We start from the raw sequence: 20523 nt of genomic DNA, 5'->3' as shown, positions 1-20523 counted from the left end.
TTTGAAAACAAACAAGAGACTAGCTCGCTGTAAAAAATGTATATTTTAATTTAATTTAATATATATATAATCAATTTTAAAATAAATTATTTTGATAGTATAAGTTGCAGATATTCAAGGAGAAAGAAGAACCCCGATGAAAAGGAAATATTTAGAAACAATCAGTTACGAGAATTTGAAGGTGAAGTCATGCATCTCCATCTCAAGGCGTCTGCAAGTTTAATTATACTGAATTTGAAGTGGAAAATATTCGACTCGACCGTATCATTTTTTTTAATATCACCATTAATTAGTTTAATTTTAAATATAAACATAATCCATTCTAATCAGAAGCAATTTAAGTTTGGTTGATTTTTTAGTTTTTCATTATATTTTCAAGACATCCCGAAATATATAATAAAAATTAATTATTTTCACTATTACAAAAAGCATAAGTTCTACTTTTATTTTTCTCCATCCTTTTTTGAATTCTTACTATTTATCTTTGACACATGAATATTGCCCCCACCAGAACAAGAATGCTTTTTCAAGAGTTGGCCATGTTCGACATGTACGCAAGAATATTTATTTTCTTGCTTACATATTGCTTTAGAAATGTAAAAGTTTTTTTAATGTATGAAAAAACAACAAAAGTGTATTTAGAAGCTGGCAGAAAGCGTGTTCATAGTCGTATATGCATGTAAGATGGTGGCGAACATTTGTGTTTTACGCGGCAGGTCTTTTGCACCGGTTTTTCAGCTCCTGAAATTCACAACAGATTAAGCAATCAAAAAGTCCAAATCAGTACTCAGAATTAGCAGCACCCTTCCTCTTTCTATAGGTAAAGCATAGTATGTGAAGAGCTAATCAAAATCCACATATACCAACCTCGATCTGTTACAGAGAGGTCAGACATACAGCCTTGGTATTAATAGGTTAGGGAACAGGATGCTGCTACATGCTCAATTATCTAATAAAAATGATGACACATGAATAACAAGTCCCATCGAAGCAACATACCTTTAACAACAAAAATCATCTGAATACATAGAATATGGTTATGTTTCACCAACTTCGAATGTAGCCTGTTTTATACAAAGTAGAACATGTACCAGCAAGAGAAACTATTACAACTGAATCAGATTCTTGAAACAGTAAGTACCAAGAAGGAACCAACCAATAAGAATGGAAGTGAAGAAGAACCAGAACTTTAGGAAGGTGAAGCCCCCAAATGTGACTCCAAGAAAAAATACAACCACAAATGGTATGATAGACCGAAGCATAGATGCTTTGCTGACCCAACGTCCATTAAAGAAAATGAAAATTGCAAGGTTCACTACGTTCCATCTGCCAGATAGGAAGCCCAACCTGTTTAAATTATTTGCAACAAACGAGTGACAGTTGCAGGTAAAGAGATTGTAAGATCGATGTTGGAATTCTTGAGTGCTCTTCCGTAGGGCATCATCCCAGGTCCTCAAGTCTTCTCTAGTTTCATCCTGCATGTAGCATTCCTCACTATTGTACGCAGACTGGCCTAAAGGAATGCAACACTGCAGACAGTTGTTTTAAACAACATTAGACAAACAATGAAGAGCGGAAAACCAAACGGGCTAACAAATTGGACAAATCAAGAAGTTCCTTTGAAATATAACTATTCACACTTCACGACCATTAAATGGGTCCAGCCAGTGTGTATCACAGCATGTTGTAAAAACCAAAACGCAAAAGAAAATAACAGACTTGATGTTGTTTGACAAAGAAGCAAGAGTCTCAGGCATAGCCTTGCTTTCTATTTTTCAACTTGTTCCAGTCAGCACATCAATACCCGGCTTTAATTCAGGACATTATTTCATTTTCCAGCATAAATTTGTCTATTAAGGGGAAGGAAACCTTTTCTGTGTTCTCTTCCCACAAAGAAATAAGAGAAGTTAGCATATACCTTTTCTTTGGGAATTTGAAGATAGCGAGTGGCAGATCCAAAAGCAAAATTGTCTACACACACAAAATTAGGCCCCGCAAAATCCAATATCACTCCATCCTCTCTACAGATGCCAATGTGACCAATGAAAGGAATGAACCATGAGATCACAGGAAGTGGTGACCACACAATGGAACACGGAAACCGAGCTCTTCTGGGATCAATTTCCATAGTTTGGGAATAACTTGGTTCCATCAACTGCTGGGGCTCGGTATCCAACTCTGCTTCCATTGCAAAAGTTGGGAGAACACTGACTTGCCTATACACACAACAGGTAATTATAAACTGAATGTGATCAACATTTACACAGGCGTAGGTTTATACATAACTTCTTCAAACCTAACAAAATCACTAATAATATGATGAAACTCCAAGAATGCAGGTCTAGTGTATAATATTTCCATGATTCAAGTGAAGCAATGATGAAATTCAAATGTTGCATTTATTTCAAGGTCATCAATTTCTGGTTTCTAGAACAATCACGATGCAGCGCACAGAGACGAGTTTGACAAGTAGGTATCCTACTAAACCGATCCTTACATAAATTTGAATCTGGAAATTGGAAATTGAGATTTGGTTGCGTGAAATGAATTGATGGGAGAATTTATATAAATAATATGTGCGATTGATGATGAAATTAATTAGAGAGCATGAAGAGAAACCCTAGGTTATGCTGAACAGTGAACAGAGAACATAGAAATAAGAGAGAGGGATGGGATTCAATAACCTTGTAATTTGTAAAGCGGAAGCAAAAGCAGAAGCGCTGCGTGGCCACTTGTGCAGCTGCTACCTGCTAGTAGTCAAGGATTCATTGCAAGATGGGACTGTAGCTAAAATATACATTTTGGACTCTTCTTCATCTTCATTTTTTATTTTATTTTATTTTGTTAAAGGGACGAACATTTTTTTACTCTAGAGGTAGAGAGTAAATTGATGAAGTTTAAATTAAAATAAAAGAATACTGATTTTTACATATCCTAAAAGGGGAATAATACACTTCTTTAAGAAATAAATATATGACCACTCTGAGTGCAAGTAAAAGAGAAAAAATCAAAACAACGTTATTTATTTATATATTTTTATTTATTGAAAGTACATGTATTCTTTACTTAAAATAAATTTGCTCTTCTTAACTCATTTATTGTTTAAAAAAAATAAAAAATTTAAAATAAAAAAAGTGATATTCACGCAAAAGAATTTTCCCTCGCATCAAATGGGTGAGGGAGGGAGAGGGCCTTTTATTAATTATTTTGAAAATAATTTGTATTACAACATAAAATAATAATAATAATAATAATAATAAATAGTTTAATATTTAAAACTATAATAAAAATTAATTTTTAAAGATAATTTTTTAAATTAATATAAAAACTATGTTATATTATATTTATTTATTTTTGTTCTCTTTCTTTTTTAACCTAAATGGAGTTTTTTTATTCATTTAGATAACTTTTTTTTAAAAAAAAATTCTCTCCTTATTTCATTTTCAGTTTTAAAAAAGTCAAAATAAGAAGAAAAAGAGAAAGAGAAGAAAATAAATGTAAAATATTTTTAAAAAAATTATGGATAATAAAATCAAGTTTGTTTTGTTTTGTTTTGTTTTTCATATTAAAGTCATGTTAAAAAAATAATAAATATTCAAATTGATATTTAAAAAAATACAGGGAATATTTTGATCTTCAAAATTTAATTCTGAAGACTTCTTTCAATAAAAAATTAAACTATGGAATGCTAGTTTGAAGAGAATTAATCTCTTGCATTGAACTTAACTCCTCTTGACGCATCCACTGTATATTTGCTGATTTGGTGTTTATTTAATCTTTTATTTTCAGCTTTAGTTAACATGTCTTCATAAACGATTATAAAAGTGACGATTTTTTTTTTCAATTTTAAGAATTCAGAAAGAAAATTATCACAACAGAATATTGTTTTCAATATTTCCTTCGCATAATCTTACAAACCGAAAACAACACGAAAATGAGGTAACGTATTTATAATTATGACCAAAAACAAATGAGCTAAAACTAGAAAAGTAAGAAAACCCAATGCCACCCAAACGATTAAGAATTGAAAGTCCCTTAATTATGATTCTAAAGAGTTTTGTTTGGGAATCAATGGTTGGATGAGGGAAGAAGTGTTGCTCTTTACTTCCCAATGATTATCGGGTTCAACGGGTACTGTGTCCTCTTTGTTTGACTTGGTTTCTTGACTTCTTCCCCAGATAACAAGGTATAAGCCGCATATAATTAAGAATGCTCCAATAATCCTGCACCTCAAAATTTAATGTAATAAGATTTGTATACCATAAACCAGAGGCAATAGATAACATATTAACATAGCTCCGAAATACAACTCCAAGTCTAAGCTTTGAGAAGAATACATTTTTGGCTATTATAAAAATAAAATTAAGGAAACAAAATGAAGTTAAAGTTGCTTGGATTATAAGAACCCACCCCCCTAAGAAGAATTCTTCACCGAAAATAATAGATGCCATCAAAGCTACGAGTAATGTTTGTAAAGGAAGATAAATTGAAGCAAGCACTGGCCCTCCCTTTTCAATAGTCCATATCTGTATTGCTGATGCCAGTCCTGAAGTCACCAGCCCCTGATACAATTACAAACCAGAGAATTCAATACGATTGTCAGAATGAGTTTTATAGATGGCAAGGTCACTAGTTATGATCCTCAAATAAGTAAGGGTCTGTTTTAAACATAACTAAGACATGTACCATAATTAATCTTAATCATAAATTTTTATTAGAACGTGTATTTTTCGTTGAAAGTAAGAGCCAACTTAAGCTTGCTAGTTGCCACAGTGATGCATTATTTTTTAATATTAATTTACATCGTTTGCTAAAAGGAAAACAAATAATTGTAGTGAAGATGGAACATGGAGTGAACCAACATGCTAACGAAATATGCAGATTGAGTGTTCAGTTTATTTACAAACCGAGAACAAAACACTGTAGATTTCTCTTTTAGAATTGAGGTGCCAGGCTTTGGAATCCTTCTCAAAAAAGGCTGCAATTGTCACAAACTGCACAATACCAAAGAAGCAAGTAAACGCAGAAACTGTGAGTGGGGCTGAGTATTTTTTCAGAACAAATGCTTGCATCACAATCCAACCAGACCAACATAAGGAGTGACCAAAGAGATAGATGCCACCCAAGTTCCAGTTTTTTCCTGTGGCATCCCGAAATAGCGACAAGTATTGTTTCTGATGTAATGTTAAATGTGGAGTATAAATGACAGGTCCCTTGTAAAGGGTATTGATTGAAGCTCCTCCAACAGAAGCAAGGACTCCAAGGACCTTAGCAACACCATCTATCCTATTTAAGCGCACACTCTCATATCTGCACTTTCAAATACATTACTTATAAGTATTTCGTCACAGGCTTTAAAACGTTAGATGTTAAGGATAGTATTATCATGCCTGAGTATCACAGCCATCAGAAAGGTGAGGGCTGGAACTGAGTTCTGCATAGCAGCAGCAAACGTAGGTGATGTGTTCTCCAAACCCAAGAGGTAGAATCCTTCTTTCATTGTTATTCTGACAGAATCAGAAGTGGGATTTTAAGGTTACAAAAATATGTCTTGTCAATTTGATGATTAATGGAAATTGGAATGGCTTTATGAAGAGATCATACCCAACAAGTCCAAGAAGGAAAAATTGTACAACACAATATGTGGTTATTGATGGCCTGTCTTTCCTTAAGCAGATACAATAGAAAAAACAGAAAAAACAACAAAGTGAGATAGCTGAACTCAGAATTAAAAGAAAATATTAACATTTACTCTTAAGGCTAAGTTTAAAGAACTAATAATAGTAAATTTTTATTGAGAAAAAAATATTTATCATTATTTTTTATCCCAATAAAAATATATTACTTTTAGATATTTAAACTAACCCTTAACAAAATCCACAATTAAAAGGTTTCTATGTATTTGCTAAATAGTCCATGGAGCTAAACTATATACTTCTCTGAGAAAAATGCAACGGGACCCAACAGAACCAGGGCTGTAATGTTTCTATAGACAGGAAAGATAAGCTTGCTTACGCCTGTATCAAGTGCAATTCTCAAAAATATATGATTTCCTGCATAACAAAATTGTAAAAAAGTTAAGGCTAAGTGGAGCTTAGCTCGTTCAGGCACCATGTTCTTTAGTCTTCTGTCTTGTTAGCAGATACTGATGATTCTGATTCCCCTAGAGAAGCAGGTGTTGGGAACATAGAATGAGTAGTTTTGAGAGTTGGGTCGTTTAGAACCGGTTGACCAGGAGAGGGGGTGAAAGGGGGAGAAATCTGTCTGAGAGATAGAGATCCATCTAGCTATTTGTGAACAAACAAAAAAGGCAACTCCTAGTTGTTGTTTAGTATTGAATTCTGTCGTTTATGGGTCAATAAATGTTTATAGACTCATATCTACTGCTAGAAATTAGATCGCGTGCTTGCATGTGATTGTGAACTTACCTTTTATGTTTTTGACCCAAAACAAAAAGAATAAACTTATCTTTGATGTTATTTGATTGGATCTCAAAACTTCATACCCCTAATATTTCATGACAATAAAAAAAGCATAGTAAAAACATATTAAAGTAAACGATATTTTGTAGAATTAAGACTGAAGTGATAGTTTTATAAAATTAAAAATTAAACCAAGCAATGCTTACTATCCGAAATAATAAATTTGGAGTGTAATAGCTTTTGGAATGCAATCAAGTAGAAGGTACATGGACCATCGAAGATAAAAGACATAAATAAAAGGAAAATAAACACAAGTTATCACACTTTAAAATAAGGACTTTAATTCGTTACATAATAATACTTAATAAAATACAAAGTAGGCGTTTGATTCCACATTTCATATCTTTTATCTTCAATAGAGTTTGGGACTTCAGTAAAAAATTAGCTAACATAAGTTGTCGTTTTCTTATCGAATATTGAGTTAAGTATTCTTCTTAATTGATCACAACCACGTTTTGAATATAAGTATCTTATTTCCATTTTCCAAATCCACTTTTAACACAAAAAAAAAAACATTTTTGTAAAGTTAACATAGCAAAAAGAATCATCTTTATCCTTAAAATTAAGTTATAATACATATATATAAAGTTTTAGATACATTGTATCAAATAAATCCTTGTACTAGTCCACAAAGTTATAAAATTTGTTCCTTTAGTATTTGCTTTTTAAAAATGTTAATTCATTGTTTAAAAAATTATTTACTTTAATCGTTCATGTTAATAAAAATAAAAAAATAATTAAAATAAATTAACTTTTACATATTTGAAGACAAACTAAGAATTTATAATAAAGTAAACTAACATAAAAAAATTGGCTTACAATATACTGAGTTGGAGAGTTTTGATTAGCTGCACAATGGCTAGCTCTCCCTCTGAAAGAAAGAAATAAAATAAAATCCAATTACACAAAATAAATATTCAAACCGTCATTGTTTACACTCATACACACCTAAACAAGAGTCTACCAGAGACAGCAACGCCAACTCTGGTAGAAGAAGTGAAGAAGTAGCTGTTTGTTGAATGCTGAACAGAGGAAGAGGAGAGCTTAATTGCGCACACGAGTCATGAGGAAGCGAGATTTGGCCATTCTTATGCTTTCAGCTTTCGCCATTTTCTTCTCTCTTCAGGTACCCTTTCATTTCCGCTGTTCCTAAAACCCTAACCCTCGCTTTCCGACACAACATGATCCGATTTCGTTTTTATTGGTTAATAAATTCGATTGCTGTTTTAATTAATTTAGCAAGATGGCGGTGTTTCTTTCAAAGATGCGTGGATGCACCTCACCGATGAATACCCAATCAAATACGAAGCCGAACGCCTTCCGCCGCCGCTCGTCGCTGATCTAAACGGGGACGGCAAGAAAGAGGTTCTCGTAGCTACTCATGACGCCAAAATTCAGGTACTTCAAATTCAGAATTTGTTCTGTCTTCTTTATGCATGACGCAAATTTGGTTCAGTTTTAATTTTCATGCTTGCTTTTGTATCCCCCATAATCCCAGAGTCATTGTACATACTCGCAGAAACATTTTTTTTTCTGTTCTCTGATTTTGCTGGATAGCTTTGCTACAACTGGTATTAGTAGTGGTAACTGGGTGCTGTAATCATGGTGGATGTGTCAGGTTTTGGAACCCCATAGTAGGCGTGTGGATGAAGGCTTCAGTGAGGCACGTGTGTTGGCTGAAGTGTCTTTGTTGCCTGATAAAGTACGTGTTATGTCTGGGAGACGCCCTGTTGCTATGGCGACTGGATATATTGACCGCTATAAAATTGGGCAACCACATAAACAGGTTTTGGTTGTAGTAACATCGGGTTGGTCTGTAATGTGTTTTGATTCAAACCTCCAGAAGTTGTGGGAAAATAATTTACAGGTATGATGTTTTAGTTGTACCATTATCCTTTTTTATGTTATGTTTAGTTTACTAATTCTTTTAGTGGTTTGATATAGGAGGATTTTCCGCATAATGCTCATCATAGGGAAGTTGCAATCTCAATAAGCAACTATACTCTGAAGCATGGAGATACAGGATTGATCATTGTTGGTGGCAGGATGGAAATGCAGCCACATGTATGTGTCACTTTCCTCCTTGTTTCCCGGTTAATTTTACTTATTTTCTATGCATGCCCCTTTCTATGTGCTAGTGGCAAAATTCGCCATATATTGTGGATAGTGTTTATCATTTTTTTTGAAAGATGAAAACTACCAACAGTTTATGATTGACGTAAGGTTGTGGCCATCTTGTTTTTGTTTTCTACACTCTGCTAAGGCAGGCATGAAAGTTCCTCTGCAATTTTATTTGATGGAGTGTGATAGTAATGTTTCCTGCCATTTCTTGTGTTTCTGAAATTTCTATATTTTATATTTTTGTTTGATTGTTATAATGGTAATGATATTGGATTTGTGCATCTCTACTATATGTTTGAATTTTTAATGTTTAGTGCTATCTTCTAATCTGAACTTTATTTCTTTGCTCATAATTGATAACTTTGTCTTATTGCTGTCTTAATTTGTGAATCAACTATTATGGTGTAGTTTATGTTGATTGTTTTCTACTTTCAGATTTTTATGGATCCTTTTGAAGAAATGGGGATGGGAGCCAGATTTGCAGAGGAACATCGAAGAAGTGCTACTGAAAAGGAGGTATAGACATGTTTCTAGTGGATGCTAAATTTTATACTCATTTTGTTTTACTATCTTGTAGCATACTAAGGAGTACCTGCTAAAAATTGCTGTAGTGCTTAAAATGCTAGATTTTGGGTTAAACTCATTTGTTGATTTAGTTTAGTTAGTTTAGTTCAATGTTGGTCTTCAAGTTTGATCTTAATTTATTTTCTTACACTGTCAATTTGAATTCCCATTCTAGTATAGATATGTAACAGTAAAATTTCACTAAGACTTGGCATAGTTAAGCCAGTAAACTTTATGCACCTTGCAGCTAGCCTATAAATATGGACCTTGATAATCAGGTAGCTAAATAAACAGGAGACTTTTTCCTTTTAAAATTCTCTTTTTCACTAAAAAATGTATCAGATAGATGCCAGTTATCTTCCTAATCTTTGGCCAGTAAAAGACTTTGACTATTTATTCTGATCCTTGCTTTTGATAGGCTTCTGAAAACTCTGGAACTGTGGATTTGCGCCATTTTGCATTTTATGCTTTTGCTGGTCGATCTGGTGATGAGCGATGGAGCAGAAAAATTGAGGTAGTGTGCTTTCTTCTTTGGTCTTCAGTATATTCTATGGTTTAAGAATGCATGCTTTTCCTTTTATTGACTTGATTTGAAGAATATATTTTTTTGTCTTTAAATTTGATTAGTGCACTTTCTCTAACCTCTTCCCATCTGTCTGATGTTTCAAAGTTTATCTAGGTGGTTGCATTTCAGGTTCTAAATAGTCTGTGTATTTGTCCAGCAAGAAGCATGAAAAAAATGTTATTATTAAGGTCACAAAAATACAGAACATAATTAGCTTTGGTCTGGTGTCAATAAAATATACCCATGAATAAAGATACTAAAGCTCTGTTTTAAGCTTATGTACTAGGATTTTAATCCTCTGGTGCATGGATATATTTTCCAAGAAAGTACTCCATCAAATAAATGGAACCACCTGCCAACAAGCATCAAACTTAATTCTTGTCTGTTTTTTTATGCAAGATTAGATTAGATGTTTTACAGCTAAAATTGTGGTCAAGTCTGATTGAATGTGTGATTGATGCATATCTAACAACAACTACAACAAACAAGCATTTTCCCGCTAGGTGGGATTGGTTACATGGACCAAACAATATTATAATGTTCACTAATCTGACATCTGTTTTGTTGGATAATCTTGTGTAGCATTATTCTAATTACTGGCATTGTCTTTTTACTGTTTAGAACATTGAAGCACATTCTTCAGATGCATCACAGTTACTCCCACAGCATAACTACAAGCTTGATGTTCATGCTCTGAGTACCCGTCAACCTGGAGAGGTACTTACATTTTAGCCGTTCAACTAAATCCTAAGGGTAGTTGGGTTGGTAGAGTGTGATGGAAATAGAGAGGCATAAAAAATTACTCTTTCCTTCATAACCTTTCTTCAGTCAACAGGCGAGATTTGGGAGGAAAGCAATAGAATCATTGTTTTTCTTTTTCAAATATATGGACTTTAGAAAACCTAGAAACGTGCTTGTTAATTTTACTGCTCTTCCCTTTAGTTTAGTTTACATATTCTGTTGTATATAATGCTGTAATCCCAAATTAATAACTTTGGTTATCTGTTCCTTTCCACATTAATCCTATAAACTCTAAACAACATCCAAACAAAGGATAAGTAATAGCATCCCTTCCTGATCCATTCTATTTCACTGTGGTACACTAAACCCAAATTGCATTTAAAAAAGTTTCTGTTCTTATTGTCAACTTGTTCCTAACATCTTATAAATGGAAGACTGGACTCTTTGTTAATATCTTCATGTTATCCACCTTTCCTCTTACAATGATCAATCATTAAAATTTAAAACAAATATTTGCTTGTTTGTATGGAGCTTACCAGACTCCAGTACTCATCCAAATTATGTACTTGAGAAACTTCATCAACCTCTTTTATATGTGGAAACACTAGTATTAGCACACAGTGGAGTATTTTATTTAAAATTAATGTTATATTATGCAATCTTTATGATTTATCACCCTAAAAGTAGCTTCCCATGACATGTGAAATTCTAGTTTGAATGCAGGGAATTCAGAGAATCAATTCTGGGAGTTATGCCACACCATTGGGTACATTATATTTGTCAACCTTGATTAGCTTTCTGTACAAAAGCTTAATCTCAAATGTTGCCAATACATGACATTTTATAAAATGTGTTTATCAGGATAGGAGAGAAGATACTTTGTTGAAGCTTACCCACTTCAGGCGGCACAAGAGGAAAACATTGAAGAGAACATCTGGAAAGAGTATGAATTACCCTTTTCACAAGCCTGAGGAAAACCATCCTCCAGGGAAGGACTCAAGTAAAAAGATTTCAAACATAATTGGAAAAGCAGCAAAGTATGCTGGTTCAGCAAAATCTAAGAAGGTTAAATACAAACCTTGTCATGCAACTGCTAACAACACTGGTTTTGTTTGCAATTCTTAGTTGTTGGTATTCATTCAATTGTTGACATAATAATAATTATTAATTAGTTTTAAGATGACTATAATTTGACAACTTGGGAATTCTTTTCTGAACATGATTTAAGGTAGAAGGTTTTGTTTATCTTCATCCAGTAATAGAAGCTTTCTGTTTATTTGCTAACTACTGCATATCAATTTTTATTTTATTATTTAAATTTTTGAGTTGGTATTTATTTGGATCCCCTATTGATTCTAAACTGTTTAGGTGCAATACAGTATACACACTGTATTTATTTGGCACTAACTAATCTCTTAAGACCAGTCTAATAGGTCTGTATGCTCTAAATCCTTGGAAGATTCACTTGCTAGTTGCCAATGTATGACAAGTGTAACTGTGTTCAAGAGCCATCCTTGTTCCTAAATATGAAATGCTTCATGTATGCAGAGTACAGTGTTAATCGTCAAACTTATTGATGGGGGAGCCATTACTCAATAAATTTTGAATTCATTCTTCTAATAATTTTATTACTTCCATAGAATGGATATGAAACAATTTGACGACTATCATGTTCATGGATTAAGGTACCTCATGAAACATCGCATGTTCCAAAGCACTAACTTAGTGGAAATCAGAGAACCCCCTCCCCCAATTAGATAAACCAGAGGTCTGAACACTATGGTAAAACATAACATATCTAAACTTAATTCAATACAGCCAAGATGAGGTTTGTTACATTGATGTAATCTCTTTACATAGTATTTTTTGTTTGTGTTATTGCCTACGAGAGCAATTTCTATCAAATTAAATCGGTGCCATGTTATGACAATATGAGAAAGTCAGCTTTTAGAGAGAGAATTTCCAGTCATAATGTTTTTCTTTTGGGATGCAGCACCTACCTTATGTTCCCACGATAACCAACTACACTCAAGTTTGGTGGGTTCCCAACGTTGTTGTGGCGCATCAGAAGGAGGGGATAGAAGCTCTTCATCTGGCATCAGGTCGAACAATATGCAAGGTAAACATAAATCCTGTGCCATGCATCTTCTGATAAATTTTCTGCTTATGGAGCACATTGGTCTGAAAAATTTTTAACCCTGTGATTGTGGTATTCAAATAGGCCTGGCTCCACCAAAATTTTAATTTGTGGTCATAAAATTTTCATATCCAGAGTAATGACAAATTCTTTTATTATCTCAGCTTCATCTTCAGGAAGGTGGTCTACATGCTGATATTAACGGCGATGGAGTTCTGGATCATGTGCAGGTTCATGTTTTTACGCATCTTTTGATTAAAAAAAACTTCTAGACCATAATTTGGTATGATAACAAATGGAGGATGTTCTTCTGCTTGATATCTGGAATATTTATCCTACCAGGCTGTTGGAGGAAATGGCGCTGAGCAGACTGTAGTTAGTGGGTCCATGGAAGTGCTACGTCCTTGTTGGGCTGTTGCAACATCTGGCGTTCCAATACGTGAACAACTCTTCAATGTATCTATTTGTCATTATACCCATTTTAACTTATTCCAACATGGAGAACTTTATAGAAGCTACAGTCGAGGTTCAGATATTACTTCTTTAGAGGTAGCAACGCCTATTCTAATTCCTAGAAATGATGGTCAGAGGCATCGAAAGGGAAGCCATGGCGATGTTATCTTCTTGACAAATCGTGGAGAGGTATGCTATTGTTTGACTTATTGAGGTAATAATATCGTTCAATAGTTTGTTTGTGCGCCATACTAGTTCTCCAATTTTGTTTATCAAAGTGTTTCCAATCACAATTAGTTTATATTAGTGGTGGTTTGAGATATATTCGTGGGGATATTACTTCTCTAGAAGAAACATTTGAAATATGGAATTTTATGGTTAAATTGGATGTGACCAATTGAAATTTCAGAGATGCTTTTTCTAGTGCTTGAATAGGTTCAAATGGAAACATATGATCATATTGATGCTGATATTGATGATTTGGAAAAAAAAATTGTTCCTTGCAGATCACATCATACTCCACTGGTTTGCATGGTCATGATGCAGTTTGGCAGTGGCAACAATCAACTGGTGTTACATGGTCAAATCTGCCTTCCCCATCAGGGATGATGGAAGGTGGTCTGGTGGTTCCCACACTAAAGGCTCTGTCTTTGCGGTTGCATGATAATCAGGAAATGATTCTTGCAGCTGGAGAACAGGAAGCCGTGATAATATCACCCGGTGGTGGTGTATTGGCTACAATTGAACTACCTGCTCCACCGACACATGTCTTGATCTGTGAGGACTTTTCAAATGATGGGCTCACTGATCTTGTTCTTGTCACCTCTAACGGAGTATACGGCTTTGTCCAGACCAGGCAACCTGGTGCACTTTTCTTCAGCATGCTGGTTGGTTGTCTCATAGTCGTGATGGGGGTTATATTTGTCACCCAGCACTTGAGTTCCATAAAGGGAAAGCCTCGTCCCTCATCAGGTCCTCGGTGAATAGTTGAAGCTGAAATTTATACAAGCTGAACTCTGAAGTAGAAGAAACAGAAGACAATGAGGTGTGCGCAACCAGTGGATAATCGAGGGTATTCAAAAGGCGTAGAATTTAAGGAAATTGAGTAGGTGCTGAACAGTACAAGACTGTTTGTATAATTGAGAGAAGTGACAGAATGACGTTGCATGTAAGGAAATTTCATGTTATAACATTATGAGGAAACTATACTGTCCCCGATTCCTGGATTTGACTGCTGTTGTGAGGAAGCTATACTGTACACATTTGTCACCTCGTAAGAATTTTCTTGCTTTAAGGGCGGTATTGAATTCACCGTCCAATACAACTGGAAATTCTCTCCCATTTTTCAGACCGAAGTTCTTTTATGAATAAATCTGCACGGGAATAAGATTTGTTACACATATTGAAAGATGAGAAAAGGAGTTTGCTGAGAAATTACTGCTCTATTTGTTAAATTGAAAGATAGCTTTAGTTGGAGAAAGAAAATGAAAAGAGAGGAGAGAGAAAGAAGGATATATTTTATTTTATTTTTATTGTGAGGGCACAAACAGGCCCCAAGAACCAAACTAACCCAGGCCATGTGGTAGAGTTCGAAATTTACGAGCTTTAAGGGCAATTTTTTTTTTAATTAAGCGCAAGGTTTGAATCATGTCAAGAAAAATACCACCCGTTTACCCTCCTTTGACCGAAAAAGAAAAGCTAGAACTTGAACTATCAGTAAGGTAAAATTACAAAACTTTAGAAGCAAGAATTTAGGTAGAAGTGGTGAGGAAAAAAAGTAAGATAATAGATTGTTTTGGGATAATATATATATAGACTAACGTTCCGGTTAAACATGAGTAGTTCTCTCTTTCTTTACGAGACGAGAAATTTTATTTTTTTTTATTTCTTATTTATTTCTCTCCTATTGCATAAGGAGAGTTTTTCATTTCTCATATTTTTGCTTTATTTCACTTCTACCAAACAAGTGCTTTGATCCATTTCAATTTGTATAAAGCAGTTATATGAAACAACAACAACAAAAACTTCTCTTTCATCGACCGAAATACCAGTTCCTCGACCTAAGGATCTATCCATTCCCTGACCCAAAAATATAAACGGATCTACCCATTGGAAAGTAGTATGTCTTGTAACTTACGTAGATCTTTAGTGGAGCAATTGGCATCAATAATAAACGAAGAATATGTCTCGTGATTGTTTACTGAGGATTATCAGCCGCTAATAATGCTATTATTCAGAACGGTGGTGATGGGTTTAAGTTGATGCCATGAGTGAAGAAATGAACTTGCTTTACCTTGTCTAAAGGAAGAAAAGGAAAAGAAATGCGCACCTATTTTCAAGGTGTGTTTGAATCACTTTGGAGAATTGATTCATTAGAAAGAAGCCTCATCACCAACTTTATTAGAAAGGCTTTTATTAAGAGATAGATACAATAAGCAAATAGTTAAGATCTTGACCACGTTAATCAAAGTTCAATTCTTTATTGAGTTAACAGAAAAAATAATGTTAAGAGAAATAAATTTTAATAATTTTTACACTTTTAAAAAAGACTAATCTTTAACTGGTGATTAGAGATATCTTTAATATATAATTTTTGGTTAACAAGAGATATCCCTAGTACATGTGATTCCATTTGCTACATATCATCTGAATAGACCTTGAACCGCCCACATATTTCAATCTTTTATGTGCAAATCCATTCAATTTGGATTACATAAACTCCATCTGCATGCTAAGTATTCTCCATTTTTTGACAAATTTTCTTGTAGTCTTGAGCCACTTAAAATAGAAGGGAAAATTCAAAAACAATAAAATAAAAGGTGCCTCCCATCACATCTTTTTATTATATATATCAAAATCACCGAACACAAAGAAATGAGAAATTAAACATTGACCAAGTTGCATCTTAAATTCCTGTATTTTAAACTCTATGTTTGATTTTTGTTGTTTTATTTTTAATTTCTCATATTCAACTTTATAATTTTTTAACTGTTCAGTACCATTCATTCTAACATTTTATCTAATAATTAATAAAAATACAATTAAGTGTGATATGCCCTTAAGTTGTGCATAAATTCATCAAAAAATTGTAATATTAAAAAAAACACTTTTTCTGCCTTTTATACATTTTTTTTATTGCCAATTTATATAAATTAATGATACATTACACTTTTATATTATTATTATTATTATTAATTATTTAATAATAAATTCTTATAAAAAATTATTTAATAATAATAATAATAATTATTAATTATTTAGAGACTGAATTTAAAGTCGAGTATTATTATAAAATTTCAATATAAGTAATTAAAACTAAAATATGAAAAAAATTCTTAGACTAAAATATAGAAATCAGAAACATAATCTAACCTTAGCTCCTAGTCATATAAAATCATAGCCTCCACGACCAAAAACATCATAACCTCAGCAAGAATAAATCCTTGATTCATATGTTTATCCTTAACGTGCATGAAGCATTATTCAGGTTTTGAAAATATCTTTATTGGGTTAAATCAAGATCATCTTTAGATTTTAATAAAATTTTTAAACTCTTTAATTTAAATGAAACCGTACAATTATTCAGGTTTTGAAAATATCTTGTTAAAATTTCTTCCTCCATTACAGTTTAAGACTCCTTAAAAAAAAAACCTTTTGCTTAACTTCATTCATTTTTATTGATTATATTGCTACATTTTTTTTACTTGGTGGCGGTGTCTTACTAAAATTGAATGATATAAATCATAGTATAATGAAGTTGTGTTAATTAACACACGATTTTTCTAATGTTGTCAATATCCAAGCTTTCTAAAATGTATACATTCTAAAGAACTGGAACCTCAAAGCATGCAAATTTGAATGAGATTTAGAAACAAATACATTGTTTTTTTTATCAAAATAATTAGAGAGTTCAAAAATTAATATCGGATGATAGGCCGGCTTACTTATTTTTATTTTAGTGCGTAGTTCGTTCTAAATATCTAACTAGCTAATATTAGCTTTTGTGGGAGTCATTATACTGAATCAAAATAGATATCTTTGATTTTCAGTACGGTTTTAATTGTTGTACAATGGAGATGCTTTTGTCACGGTAAGAAAACATTCTTTTAAGGCTTAAATAAGTTATCAAATTTTAAAAAATATATTTTTTAAAAATTTTAGTCTCTATATAAATTTTATGTACTTTAATTTAGTCCCTATGTTTAATAAAAAAAATGTGATTTTTGTTTCTTGCCAACAACTAATACGGTGTATTTACATCTAACATATGGTGTACTAATATTGATGATTGTTGTAAAATGCAAATGCTAACAAATATTGGGCATTCTTTATGCTTTCTTTTCTAAATCAAACAACATTTTGGGATACCATTTAGAGTCGTTTGTGTTAAATTATAATAATTACATTATGTGATCAACAAAGATGAGCTATGTGCATTCCTCAATCCTCACTTAGTGCTAACTCTATTTTTTAGTCGCAATATCTAATTAATCGAAAGGAATGGCTTTGGTTGTATTTTTTTTAATTACTAATGTAAAACAGTTTTAAAAAGAAGAAGAAGAAGAAGAGTAAACTTAATCCGATAGCTGTTTCCTTTATGAAATCATGTACTTCTTATAGTTAATTGCCAAATTACCCCCCAACTTCATTATAGAATGAGAGTAAAACTATTTCACATAAGATAGCAACATTAATAGCAGGGGTATTTTAGACAAAAAAATATTACTCAAACAAAAGTAACAATAACAATAGATACATAAGAATAAAAATAGATATTTAGGAGGTGACTACAAACACATCTTTCGTACAAATCTATTAGTTCTACAAGTAATTGCAAGTATTTGTGCTGACATTTGCATGTTATCTGATCATTTTGTTGCTAGCTTACGGTATCATCATCCAACAATATTTATGCAGGTCTTGTTGCTTGAATTTGTAGCCTCTGTAATGGTGTTATGCATGTTCTTTGGTTCCGCAAGATTCATGGGTTATGATTTTCAGATGAAAGTAAAATATTGAAATAAGCAACACAAAAGGACTTATCGGAGGTATAAACTAATTTTAGAAACTCTTCATGAAATTTTTTCAAATGCTTAATTAGTACTAAATGAGGCAATGTGCTATGATATAAACTGAATAAAAAAAGGCTGACATGACTGTTACATATGTATTGGTTGCGAATTACTTACCAGAATTTGAATCTCATTTTATTCTTAAACATACTTCGGCCTATAGTGTGCACTGGTTTAACTGACTTTATACCATGATTAGCATAAGGCATAGGGAAGGTTGTAAACGTTCTCAATAGTGCATACATTAGTTAAATGGACTCTAATTTCCCTTGTATATGCTACACCCAGGTGAAAAACACTAGTTCAATACAATTATTTTTGGAACTGCTATCTAACGCTTCTGGTAGACACCAAAAAGCCTCAGTAGGAACCTAGTCATTTATATGACCACACAAAATACTTTGATTTTAAAAAGGGTCATAACTATAACAATTGAAAAGCGTGACACAAGTTCAAATATTTGTTACTCAAACTCTAAAATAACATTTTGTCTCAATTATAACAGTATCAAAATTTTAAAACTATTAATCAGCTTACGTAAATTCTAACAATTCTAATCCAACGCCAAATAATAACAAAAAGGTTAAACTATGACTTTGTCACTTACATTGTGTTGTTATGTTATTATTAAACTACTTATATTGTGCTGTACTTGTGGTATCATTCCACGTGCATCAAATGACGAACCTACAAAGAACCGCGCCAACACCACAATACTTGCGCATGATAAAAAAAAATCCCCTTCCCTATTAATGAACTCACTAATGATCAAAACAAGGGTTGTTTACGTGCAAGAATTACAACCTCAATACCAAACCATACTCCTCTGAACACAACACATGCTTGAGAATGCTTACTCAGAGAGACATGGACACAAACAAAGCCGTCCTTCTCTCACACCGAACCAAAAGGCACCCACAAAAAGATAATGAAGGAGAAAGAGGAACCCCGAGTCATCCCTAACCAACAAGCACAAGTGTTGTTGGGACCACGTACCACAACTGTTATGGCAGAAAGATGAGACCACCATTCCATTATGGTGCACTAGCTAGGCTCCTACGTGTCTGGGCTCACCCTACGCTACTGCTATGCTGCCGCTGCAACAGTACGAAAATATCATCCACCCATTATTCTGCAAGTAGCCCTAACTCTTCATTAGATTTGCTTTGGTCCAGCCATACAAACAAATCTTTTCAACTCAGACTTCGATATGCTTACACTCCTTGCTTCAATTATACTACCATAATTAAAGACACGTGAACTGTGAAGTCTATTTCAAACCGAGCACTGCCAGTGGCTTCTGTCTCCACAACGCTTCTTTCAGCTTTCATACACATTACCTTCTTTAAACCACTGGGCCTTTGAACCAACCAGAATTTGAGAAAAAGTTTTTCGTTCCTGCGTGGTTGTGACACCGGCGAGCTATGTTCATTAGAGAGTTCAAAGGCTGGAGCAAGAAGCAAGGCTACGAAATCGAGGTGTGTATATACCCTAATTCCTCAAATTTTGATTCTGATAGTTTTAGCTTTCAACGTGTTTTTGTGTGCGTGAGATAGAACGAACCTTCCCCTTCTACTAGATGCTTAGTAAAGAAGCTCACTTCTTGGTTTATTTTTTGAAAATAGCTCACTATGCTAGGGCTCAACAACCAAAGGCTATAAAGCTAAAATAAGTTGTTAATAAAAGCAACGGATACAGTTGAAGTAGTAATAAAGACACCACGATTTATCAATAAACCGATTCATGTTTATTCTCTTGCTTTAACAATGGCACTGGCACAAGTCCACAATGCTATTGTACTTTTTTATTGCATAAGAGAGAATACGAATCCAACTAAGAAGGAAATATTTAAAGCGGGTAGATCATGGAGATCTCCACTATCGTCTACGTCCGTGGTAATTGGTAAAGCGGTCTGAATAATTTTACCGTTGAAAAAGAAGAATCCAGATATTTTTATTTCCTTGGGCATCAACACATATTTGGGAATTAATGTAGAGCTATTCCTCATGATACCACCATTTTGCATCCACGTAAGGTTTGTGTGAGCTCGGATTTTACTTTTCTGACGTAAATTTTTCCAAAAAAATAAATTCAAAACATGAAATCCAAAAATAATATACTTAAAAGACCAAGAGGCAGCATTTATAAGAACAAACCCAAGCAACCAAGCTTTTTTTACTGCTGAACACTCAGATGTATGCAAATTATAACACCCTAATAGATCCTTTTATGTCAAATTTAAACGTGACATAGTAGCATTCAAATTTTGTATCATATTATCTATGACTTCTGTCCAGTGAACATTAACTTAGTGGGAAAAATTTATATATTAATTATTTCTTGAGATATACACTATGCATAACCTATCTTGAACAAGAGAACATTCCT

General features: G+C 33.3%; 3 protein-coding genes across 7 annotated transcripts; 1 reads left to right on the top strand and 2 right to left on the bottom strand.

Moving 5' to 3' along the window:
* Positions 1 to 642: 642 nt before the first annotated feature.
* LOC113869584 (protein RTE1-HOMOLOG) lies at positions 643 to 2800 on the bottom strand. 2 transcript variants are annotated; one of them, XM_027505979.1, is made up of 4 exons: positions 2685 to 2800; positions 1919 to 2216; positions 1348 to 1529; positions 643 to 741 (listed from the first exon to the last, which is right to left on the bottom strand). In XM_027505979.1, exons 2-4 carry the CDS (start codon positions 2186 to 2188, stop codon positions 735 to 737), a joined length of 459 nt encoding a protein of 152 aa, XP_027361780.1. In that variant the 5' UTR covers positions 2189 to 2216; positions 2685 to 2800; the 3' UTR covers positions 643 to 734. The 2 variants fall into 2 exon arrangements, with proteins under 2 accessions (XP_027361780.1, XP_027361779.1); XM_027505978.1 differs by having other exon boundaries at positions 645 to 741; positions 1000 to 1529.
* A 1091-nt stretch (positions 2801 to 3891) lies between these two features.
* On the bottom strand, positions 3892 to 6309 carry LOC113869449 (protein WALLS ARE THIN 1-like). 2 transcript variants are annotated; one of them, XM_027505770.1, is made up of 6 exons: positions 5936 to 6309; positions 5605 to 5667; positions 5391 to 5507; positions 4908 to 5310; positions 4411 to 4562; positions 3892 to 4223 (listed from the first exon to the last, which is right to left on the bottom strand). In XM_027505770.1, exons 1-6 carry the CDS (start codon positions 6112 to 6114, stop codon positions 4040 to 4042), a joined length of 1098 nt encoding a protein of 365 aa, XP_027361571.1. In that variant the 5' UTR covers positions 6115 to 6309; the 3' UTR covers positions 3892 to 4039. The 2 variants fall into 2 exon arrangements, with proteins under 2 accessions (XP_027361571.1, XP_027361572.1); XM_027505771.1 differs by having other exon boundaries at positions 4075 to 4223; positions 4433 to 4562.
* Positions 6310 to 7376: 1067 nt separating this feature from the next.
* Positions 7377 to 14537, top strand: LOC113868457. Of its 3 annotated transcripts, none has more exons than XM_027504052.1 (13): positions 7377 to 7608; positions 7747 to 7880; positions 8101 to 8349; positions 8427 to 8546; positions 9039 to 9119; positions 9586 to 9681; positions 10354 to 10449; positions 11186 to 11239; positions 11335 to 11538; positions 12467 to 12592; positions 12775 to 12840; positions 12953 to 13252; positions 13570 to 14458. In XM_027504052.1, the coding sequence occupies exons 2-13, from the start codon at positions 7755 to 7757 to the stop codon at positions 14044 to 14046; spliced, it is 1995 nt and encodes a 664-aa protein (XP_027359853.1). In that variant the 5' UTR covers positions 7377 to 7608; positions 7747 to 7754; the 3' UTR covers positions 14047 to 14458. The 3 variants fall into 3 exon arrangements, with proteins under 3 accessions (XP_027359853.1, XP_027359852.1, XP_027359851.1); XM_027504050.1 differs by having other exon boundaries at positions 7381 to 7608; positions 7722 to 7880; positions 13570 to 14537; XM_027504051.1 differs by lacking the exon at positions 11186 to 11239 and having other exon boundaries at positions 7379 to 7608; positions 7722 to 7880; positions 13570 to 14413.
* The last annotated feature ends 5986 nt before the right edge of the window (positions 14538 to 20523 follow it).

The sequence above is a fragment of the Abrus precatorius genome, unplaced genomic scaffold, assembly GCF_003935025.1.
Source record: "Abrus precatorius isolate BTA unplaced genomic scaffold, Abrus_2018 Scaffold6, whole genome shotgun sequence".
Classification (NCBI taxonomy): Eukaryota; Viridiplantae; Streptophyta; class Magnoliopsida; order Fabales; family Fabaceae; genus Abrus; species Abrus precatorius.
This window is presented reverse-complemented; position numbering and strand designations above follow the sequence as displayed.

What these genes read in the sequence shown, in the direction of transcription:
- LOC113869584 (XM_027505978.1), bottom strand. Translation starts at nt 2,188, where the DNA reads ATGGAAGCAGAGTTGGATACCGAGCCCCAGCAGTTGATGGAACCAAGT. An exon ending in TTCAAATTCCCAAAGAAAAG is followed by an intron (nt 1,530 to 1,918) that starts GTATATGCTAAC and finishes AACTGTCTGCAG; the next exon opens with TGTTGCATTCCTTTAGGCCA.
- LOC113869449 (XM_027505770.1), bottom strand. Translation starts at nt 6,114, where the DNA reads ATGGTGCCTGAACGAGCTAAGCTCCACTTAGCCTTAACTTTTTTACAA. An exon ending in GTTGCATTTTTCTCAGAGAA is followed by an intron (nt 5,668 to 5,935) that starts GTATATAGTTTA and finishes TATCTGCTTAAG; the next exon opens with GAAAGACAGGCCATCAATAA. An exon ending in TCTACAGTGTTTTGTTCTCG is followed by an intron (nt 4,563 to 4,907) that starts GTTTGTAAATAA and finishes TAATTGTATCAG; the next exon opens with GGGCTGGTGACTTCAGGACT.
- LOC113868457 (XM_027504050.1), top strand. Translation starts at nt 7,546, where the DNA reads ATGAGGAAGCGAGATTTGGCCATTCTTATGCTTTCAGCTTTCGCCATT. An exon ending in GGATGGAAATGCAGCCACAT is followed by an intron (nt 8,547 to 9,038) that starts GTATGTGTCACT and finishes TTCTACTTTCAG; the next exon opens with ATTTTTATGGATCCTTTTGA. An exon ending in CAGGTCGAACAATATGCAAG is followed by an intron (nt 12,593 to 12,774) that starts GTAAACATAAAT and finishes TTATTATCTCAG; the next exon opens with CTTCATCTTCAGGAAGGTGG.